Source organism: Anarrhichthys ocellatus, unplaced genomic scaffold, assembly GCF_004355925.1.
Source record: "Anarrhichthys ocellatus isolate YVR2014 unplaced genomic scaffold, GSC_Weel_1.0 scaffold4, whole genome shotgun sequence".
NCBI classification, from domain to species: domain Eukaryota; kingdom Metazoa; phylum Chordata; class Actinopteri; order Perciformes; family Anarhichadidae; genus Anarrhichthys; species Anarrhichthys ocellatus.
The window spans coordinates 11,974,136-11,983,540 of NW_022280034.1; the positions used below are offsets into that span (position 1 = coordinate 11,974,136).

The 9,405-nt window shown below is 45.9% G+C and overlaps 1 protein-coding gene across 1 annotated transcript in view; it reads left to right on the plus strand.

Moving 5' to 3' along the window:
- trrap (transformation/transcription domain-associated protein) overlaps window positions 1-9,405 on the plus strand; it is a 71,715-nt gene that overhangs the window by 44,832 nt on the left and 17,478 nt on the right. Inside the window, exons 58-64 of the mRNA XM_031842955.1 lie at window positions 896-1,091; window positions 1,829-1,947; window positions 2,086-2,232; window positions 3,227-3,327; window positions 5,282-5,483; window positions 7,030-7,199; window positions 7,375-7,387. Of these exons, the coding sequence (XP_031698815.1) occupies window positions 896-1,091; window positions 1,829-1,947; window positions 2,086-2,232; window positions 3,227-3,327; window positions 5,282-5,483; window positions 7,030-7,199; window positions 7,375-7,387 (948 nt within the window). The remainder of the gene's footprint in view (window positions 1-895; window positions 1,092-1,828; window positions 1,948-2,085; window positions 2,233-3,226; window positions 3,328-5,281; window positions 5,484-7,029; window positions 7,200-7,374; window positions 7,388-9,405) is intronic.

The following is a 9,405-nucleotide window of genomic DNA, read 5'->3' on the forward strand; positions in this document are numbered from 1 at the left end:
TCCCTTTGATCCATCTCGTTTGTGGAGGCTTTCAGGCTCCGGGATGGTTGAGTACGAGTCTTAAGCCGGTGGCCTTAAGGAGGACAGCCCCGGCTTTGTCTTCTGTCTTCATATCTGTCAATACCCTCTCTGATCATTTCAGGCTCTACCTTTCACCTCATCTTTTATGTTTTTTTTCACTCTCTGTCTCTACACTTTTACCTTGTTAAAGTCATTTTTTCCATTAATGCAGCCGTCTCGCATTATGCGTCTTCCTTGCCATCACTTTTCTTCCTGTTCCATCGTCTCTTGATCTCCACGTGTCCCACCCCATCTTTCCACCTCTTAGATCAAATCTGATCACCAAACACTCCACATCCACTTTCTAACCATGTTTTCATTGAATGCATTTCAATATTTTAGGGAAGTTCTTCTTCCACACACTGAAGACAACAAGAAAAACGGGAAGAGAGATTTTTAATGGCTAACTTAGTATGCATGTCCAAACAAACTTAAGCAAGCACAACATCGACAGGACACAAACAATGACATGAGGTGTAATGAGATATAATAAAGGACCAGCCACCGACTGACAGCGAATGTGTGTAATTCAGTGCAAACTAAGCAGGTAATTTGGCGTGTAGCATACATTTGTGTAGACAAAATATTAACAAGATTAAGTGCAGCTGGTGGAGCTGTCTGGACCAAGTCTTTGAACACAAAATGTTAAGTGTAAACTTTGCAAGCATGAGAAGCATTCACCATTTGGCTGCTTCCTCAGGTCATCCACCTTGCATGCGTCATAAAAGTTTAAAGTGGAAGTCAAAAGAGTCAAGTGAGTGTGGTCAGGATACTGTATGAAATATACAGAAAAGCTCGAGAGCAGATTTTCACTTCTTATCCCCCCCCCCCCCAGGCGGCACAGCAGATCATCGAGCTGCAGGAAGCGGCCCAGATTAATGCGGGTCTTCAGACCGCTAACCTGGGCCGCAACACCAGCCTCCACGACATGAAGACGGTGGTGAAAACCTGGAGGAACCGACTGCCCATCGTGTCCGACGACCTGTCCCACTGGAGCAGCATCTTCATGTGGCGCCAGCACCACTACCAAGGTACGACACACGCTAATGGACCCGGTACTGAAACACACATTAATGTCCACACGCAGTCCTTTTTTACACATTGTATGTGTATTACAGGGTCCACTGCCATGCAGGCACACTCTCAGATTGCTGCTCAGGTTTTTGTTACCTCCAGTAAGGGGTCTTCTTTTAAAAGGACACGCGTTGCAGAACCCCCCCCCCCAGGGTCTCTGTACATTTCCAAATGTCGGCTCGCTAAAGCACTCTCGCTGCAGCACACACACACACACACACACACACACACACACACACGCACACACGCACACACACGCCTCGCTCAGTGCTCTCACCTGCAGTGACTTTAAAACCATTCAGAGAGGCAGCCACTGCAAAATGTGACATCTCAAGCAACTTGAGCTCCAACTCGCAGTGTGAGGTGCTGGAATAATGATGGCTATGGCTCTGCAGCACCATGCCAATAAAATCCACTTCATTTATACCTGACAGCCTTCAAACCTATGTTAAAGTGAAATGGAATTTTCTTGATGAAATTCATCGCCACGGCTCATTTACCGTTCAATACATTTAGTGTCCCCGGTGCCCTCCTCTGCAGAGCCTTCAGAGCGCTAGAAGATCCCCACTGTTCATATTGCCCCGAGCGCTGCTCTTTTTTTTTTGCTTACTTCTTCAAATATGACACTTTTGTATAAAAACAAAAAAGTTTGGTAGAAAGACAAAATTCATTGTTGTTCTGTCTTTGTCCACAGCCATAGTGACGGCATATGAGGCGAACACGCAGCATGATCCAAACAACAACAACGCCATGTTGGGAGTTCATGCCTCGGCTTCTGCCATCATTCAGTACGGCAAGATAGGACGCAAACAGGTACTGCTTTGAGCCTTTTTAGTCACGTGAATTCAAAATACGTGTCAATCAATAAGCAATATTAAGTCCATTTGTTTTTCTCCGATCCCTTCCATCTTTTTTCTTGTTTGTGAAACCGTATCTCCACCGTCTCTCCAGGGTTTGGTGAACGTGGCTCTGGACATTCTGAGTCGGATCCACACCATCCCCACCGTGCCCATCGTCGACTGCTTCCAGAAGATCAGGCAGCAGGTCAAATGTTATCTGCAGCTGGCTGGCGTCATGGGCAAGAATGAGTGCATGCAGGTAAGATGCCCCTAATTCTGGGATGTTACTGATCCAGATATATATATTTTTTCCACCACAAACAGTAGTTACAAGTATTTGTTGTCATCTCAATGCATTCAAGCCCCAAGATTGTTTGGTAGAACTGTGCCCATAATTAGTGTTTTGAACGTGTTTGTCACGTTCAAAATCACTCTTGGTTATATTAGTGTGTAAGTAACTCATGAAATGTTTTATTAGCAAAATCACTCTCCAGAAAGGACAGACATCATGTAGTCTGTACAGTCTAATTACGTGTGATCAAAACATGATAAATACATCGCACCCATGTGGCACCTGCACCATAATGCAGCACAGCTGCAAGGCATTTGGACCGTGGTAATGCACGCTCCAATTTGAAATAGGCCAGCCCCCTACTGGAGAACAACACGTGTGATGCATTTAGTGTGATTTAAGTACTTTGGGTTGATTTCCGTTCGTAGTAGCTGGAGGTGTAGTTAGCGGCACTTTGAGTGGGGTGGGGGGGGGAGTATTAAGAGCAAGTGCTCGGGGTGGCTCGAGGTGACAAGTTATAGCACGGAGACTTATAACAGAGTGTAACTCAGGACCTTGCTCTTAAGCCCATGGAGTACTCTGATTAATAGAAGCAGTTCAGCACACCACAAGTCATTAAAAGTGCCAGTAGACACTCTTCTCTCTCACTTCTATCTCATCTCCTCTGGTTCCCTCTGTCTCTCGCTCCCGCCACACATCGTTTGTCACAGCAGTAGATAGGGGACACCTAATCAGAGGCTCACCATAATGGAAGTTTAGTTCCCTTAACACAGTCTTTTTTTTTTTCGTACTTCTTAATGAACACCGAGCAGTTTGTTTGTTTTTCACCTGTGATTATGGCCCTGTCCTTTTTTTCTCTCTCGCTCTCCGCGATTCCTCTCTTGCGCGACGACGAAAAGTTTCTAAAACGGGATGTTTGGTTTGAAATGAAAACTCTGTTGTCCTCTTCCTCGTCTGTTAGGGTTTGGAGGTGATCGAGTCGACCAACCTGAAGTACTTCACCAAGGAGATGACGGCAGAGTTCTACGCTCTGAAGGGGATGTTCCTGGCTCAAATCAACAAGTACGTCCTTCGGTGCTCCACTTGTCACTGACGCATTGTCACATTTTAACCAACTTTAGATTCCTTTTTACCTTTTTTGGTTTTCACAATCTGAAGCTACCATTCCGTCTGTCATCGTCTTCCCTTTGTTCATTAACACGTTGTCCTCAATGTGTGTCAGTGGTGCCTTAACCCTACGTGGGTGTTTTATCCTGTCGGGACGTGGAAGTCGTATTTAATCTGCACCTCTCTCGCCTCAAGCTCACGTACATGTGAGATTACGTTACTAGGTAACCCTGTTGAGGTGTCTTAGATGTGAATGTGCATCTATGTCCCCAGTTTGTGACAGTGTCAGTGGTGTGTGTGTTTTGGCTGCAGGGGTTACCTGTGTAGCGTACGACCGTTCTCTCCGACGCTTTGCCGGGTCGTGCATACCCACAGTCTTTAACACCCTCTCCCCTTCGGCACCCCCCCTTTTTCACCCGTCATCTTTGACGTGACATGGCGTCCTTGGGGGCGAAAGACAAAATTGAGGAAGGCTTATTAAATGTATATCCAGCGCAATAATTAACTGGAGGCAATTTGCAGGAATCTCTGGGATCAGCAGAACTTGCCTCCACCTCAGCAGGGTTTATTGCAATCATTATGTTTCCCCTACACGGGGGGCGGGGGGGAATTAACAGCAGAGTGGGGGTTGTTTGTGTGTGTGTGTGTGTGTGTGTGTGTGTGTGTGTGTGTGTGTGTGTGCTAAGGATTTTGGGATCATTCAATTAAACGGGTGTCAGTGATTTGACAGTCTGTTGGGTGCCAGTGCTCCTGTTGAGCCGGGTAGTAGAAACTGTTGATGTACTTTTACACCGGCGCCGACTGAGGCAACCCCATTAAGTATTACTGGAGGGTCTTCGGCTCCGACTCCCAGAGCAATCAAGCTCCCATTTCTTAATCGCATGCCAAAATGCCTTTTTATAATAACACATTTTAATTGATTGGCTTGGGAGACTCACGTCAATGTAAGTAAGCGGGAGAGTAGCTTTGGAGGTTCATTTCCCAACTGTGGCTCAGTAAGTTTTTTTTCATGTCTGTCTCCTTGTTCTGACTGCAGGGTGCTGCGTCTCAGGGTGCCTCTTGCATCTTATTTATTAATCAATCGTGCGTGGCAATTATTCAGACTGCGTGCCAACGCGAGGTTCGAAGCCACTTGGCGCGCTGAGAACGGCTGATTCTAGAATATGTTTCCCCGTCAGCATAAATGGTGCCGTCGAAGCCTCGGGTCTCCTCCCCCTTGTCTATTTCTCTGCCTGCTGTTTAACAGTTTCTGATTTGAATACTCAAGTGAGCTGTACCAGGATAATAAAAAAAAAATCCAACCTTTTCAGCTTTGCAGATTTCTCTAAGACGTAGCAATGCTCTTCACAGTCGATGGTTGGTATACAGATAAATATACAGCCATTACACTGAGGTTTTTATTTTACCTTGCTGCCACTCTCTGTCATTTCTGATAACATATGAAGATGTTCTGCTCATATGTCACCCAGTATTACATGGATTGATCTGCACAGTGTGATGACGTACAATTTAACAAAGTGCCTAAACCCTCGGTGACATTAATTCATGCGGGGTTAAATACTTACTCTGTAATGCTGATGGGAAAGGCCTTGAAGATTACAGCGAGTGAAATATGGTGCTTATTGATGTGTGGTACATAATTCAGAATGTGATCATCATAATCTGTTTCTCGCTCACTCCATCTTTCTCCTTTTTCTTTCGCTTCCTTCAACTCTGCTCTTCATCCGTCTCTTTCAACCCCCTCTCTTCAGAGTCCCTCTCTACTTTGTATCTATTATTTATTTATTTTCTGACTTCCCTTTAACCCAATCCTACTTTCTCTCCCCTCCACCGCCACCTAGCGCCCTTTGCTCACTTGCCCCTCCATCGCGCGAACGCTTTTCACCTTCCCTCCGTCATTTTGTTCCAGGTCAGAGGAGGCAAACAAGGCCTTTTCAGCTGCTGTGCAGATGCACGATGTCCTGGTGAAGGCCTGGGCCATGTGGGGCGACTACCTGGAGAACATCTTCGTCAAGGACCGCCAGCTCCACTTGGGAGTCTCCGCCATCACCTGCTACCTCCACGCCTGCCGCCACCAAAACGAGAGCAAGTCCCGTAAATACCTGGCGAAGGTGAGAAGGGAGCGTTTTGACCGGGAGCCTCACTCCCTTTGTTAGATAGTGTCACTTTTAATTCCATAGATTCCTGACCCAATCCAGCCCCGAGACTATTGTTGCCCCCCTCAGACTCTGCCACAGGTACAAGCAGCGAGTAGTAATTTCAGTGATTACAGTCCAGCGATGGACAGTATGGATGGATTCCCACACTGGTGGAGTAAAGGCCATCCTCTGGTGCGTGGGGGTTTAACAGACTAATGGCCTCCCCTGATACTCCAATCTCATGACCCTCTACACGGACTGACCTTTCTACAGCAGTCAGACCAATGTTACCATATTTAACAGCTGAGTAAGCCTCGTGTGGGAGTTAAAGGGGCGGACTCCTTGCTAACAAGCGTCCCACCTTCTTACACAGACCAACTCGTTCAGTGCAGCCGCTCCAGTCCTTCCAGAGGTTAGCAAAGAAAGACCTCTTATTTGAGGTAAAGCACTGAGACCTGCTGTGCTCTGATGAGGTGGTTCTCAATGTCGGATCAAATGATCGCGGCACAAAATGCAAGAAAATGAACTTAAAACGGTCTGTGACATCAAAACACTTCAACAAACTGGATCTTTTTTTTTCTCTCCATTGTTTATTAATGAGCTGGAGGTAAAAAATAAAACTGCCTTCAAAGAGCCACGTGAGAGTCTGATTAGAGAGATTCATCCTGAGAGCAGAAGACCAGCTCACCTCCATGTGTCAGGCTGGATACATAATAAACACGGTCTAGCCACGTCCGGTGTTATCATTAGGCATTACCGGCATGATCTGCTCTAACGACGGCTGCACATTCCAATTAGATGTGTTTCTCGTGACCCCCCCACACACACACACACACACACACACACACACACACACACACACCCACCCAGCCCCTGGTATTGTGCTGCCAAGCCTGGTTGGCAGCGCTCAGCCCTGATGGGTGAAGTTGGATGACCGGTCATTATCACCAATGATACACAATCTGTGTACCCGAAGGTGGCTCGCCGAGGAGAGCCTGGAGGGGGGGGGGGTTGAGTGGGGTTGATGTCTTCATCGTCATGTAGATGCACACACATGCACACCTGGGGAAGAGAGATCGCCTCCACAGTGGCTCAGCTTTGATCATGGAAACGATTGGCGAGACGTACTGGTTCCTCTCTCTGCAGCCCCTCTCCTGCTGTGAACAGAGCCGGGGAGGCAGCAAGGGTCTGATTAATGGAGAGAGACCTTACCTCTTACTACTAGGTCTCTGAATATAGATTCTTGATGGGACATTTTATTCTGACTGCCTTGAGTGTTGGATTTGTTTCTTGCTACTTTTCTTACCCGTCTGTCCACCTGCCTCCTGTTGTGTTCAATCATTCAGAACCACGGTTTGTATGTGTTATGCTCCCTCTGTTGTTTGTATTTTATTCTTTTGTTATTGTATTATTTCTGTTTTTTTCACCTTGATAATAAACTTTATTTATATCCTTTCCTTTGCATTAATCACCTTCCTCCCCTCCTCCTCCCCTCCTTCCGTTCTCCTTTCCTCTGCAGGTGTTGTGGCTGCTTAGCTTCGATGACAAGAACACTCTGGCGGATGCTGTGGACAAGTACTGCATTGGAGTCCCGCCCATCCAGTGGTTGGCCTGGATACCGCAGCTCCTGACCTGCCTGGTTGGTTCAGAAGGCAAACCTCTGCTCAACTTAATCAGCCAGGTGAGGCCGTAACAAAGCTCCCTATCCCAAAGCCAGACATAGATCCCCATTGGGCTTAAGCCCAAATGCTCTTGGTCTCTGTTCCCAGCTCTATAAATGAAACCACGCGTCAAATAATCGGAACCTTTAGTAAACGCATGTCGCTCTCCTTGTTGCTTTTTCATTCATATTTTTTTCTCTTAGCTTCTTTCAACCTGTTTGGGGCTGTGTGTGTGTGTGCGTGTGTGTGTGCGTGCGCACGCGCCTTTCTAATCGAGATAAATTAACTGCATTCACGCCAAAGTGGCCTCTCTCCTGCTTCCTATTTACCAAATTAAGCATTCAAATTCTTCTACTGTCCCTTTTTACAGCAATTTATTGGCTTCCACCGGTCCCTGGTGAATTGGTTTTTAAATTATTTGTTCAAGAAATCATTATAAAGCTAATATCGTACGCACTCCGCACTGCGGGAACGGAGCTCGTAATTAAACCGAAGACTAATTTGCTTTGCTTAATGGAGTATTATTTCCGCACAATTTGAAGAGGGTGATCTTCAAAGAGTAGTCTGCTATAACAAAGAGCCATCCCTCTCAGCAGAGCACGGATGTTGTGTAGAGGATATGTGGGAAAGGATCAAGAGAAGTGAGGGGAATACAATCATTTATATACGTAGTATTGATCCAAGGTTTTATATATATATATATATATATATACAGTGGGTACGGAAAGTATTCAGACCCCTTTAAATTTTTAACTCTTTGCTTCATTGCAGCCATTTGCTAAAATCAAAAAAGTTCATTTTATTTCTCATTAATGTACACTCGGCACCCCATCTTGACAGAAAAAAAACAGAAATGTAGAAATTTTTGCAAATTTATTAAAAAAGAAAAACTGAAATATCACATGGTCATAAGTATTCAGACCCTTTGTTCAGTATTGAGTAGAAGCACCCTTTTGAGCTAGTACAGCCATGAGTCTTCTTGGGAATGATGCAACAACCTTTTCACACCTGGATTTGGGGATCCTCTGCCATTCTTCCTTGCAGATCCTCTCCTGTTCCGTCAGGTTGGATGGTGAACGTTGGTGGACAGCCATTTTCAGGTCTCTCCAGAGATGCTCAATTGGGTTTAGGTCAGGGCTCTGGCTGGGCCAGTCAAGAATGGTCACAGAGTTGTTCCGAAGCCACTCCTTTGTTATTTTAGCTGTGTGCTTAGGGTCATTGTCTTGTTGGAAGGTGAACCTTCGGCCCAGTCTGAGGTCCAGAGCACTCTGGAAGAGGTTTTCTTCCAGGATATCTCTGTACTTGGCCACATTCATCTTTCCTTCAATTGCAACCAGTCGTCCTGTCCCTGCAGCTGAAAAACACCCCCATAGCATGATGCTGCCACCACCATGTTTCACTGTTGGGATTGTATTGGGCAGGTGATGAGCAGTGCCTGGTTTTCTCCACACATACCGCTTAGAATTAACGCCAAAACGTTCAATCTTGGTCTCATCAGACCAGAGCATCTTATTTCTCATAGTCTGTGCGGGCTGTGCGGGCTTTCATATGTCTTGCACTGAGGAGAGGCTTCCGTCGGGCCACTCTGCCATAAAGCCCCGACTGGTGGAGGGCTGCAGTGATAGTTGACTTTGTGGAACTTTCTCCCATCTCCCTACTGCATCTCTGGAGCTCAGCCACAGTGATCTTTGGGTTCTTCTTTATCTCTCTCACCAAGGCTCTTCTTCCACGATTGCTCAGTTTGGCTGGACGGCCAGGTCTAGGAAGAGTTCTGGTCGTCCCAAACTTCTTCCATTTAAGGATTATGGAGGCCACTGTGCTCTTAGGAACCTTGAGTGCTGCAGAAATTCTTTTGTAACCTTGGCCAGATCTGTGCCTTGCCACAATTCTGTCTCTGAGCTCCTTGGGCAGTTCCTTCGACCTCATGATTCTCATTTGCTCTGACATGCACTGTGAGCTGTAAGGTCTTCTATAGACAGGTGTGTGCCTTTCCTAATCAAGTCCAATCAGTTTATTTAAACACAGCTGGACTCCAATGAAGGAGTAGAACCATCTCAAAGAGGATCAGAAGAAATGGACAGCATGTGAGTTAAATATGAGTGTCACAGCAAAGGGTCTGAATACTTATGACCATGTGATATTTCAGTTTCTCTTTTTTAATAAATTTGCAAAAATTTCTACATTTCTGTTTTTTTCTGTCAAGATGGGGTGCTGAGTGTACATTAATGAGAAAT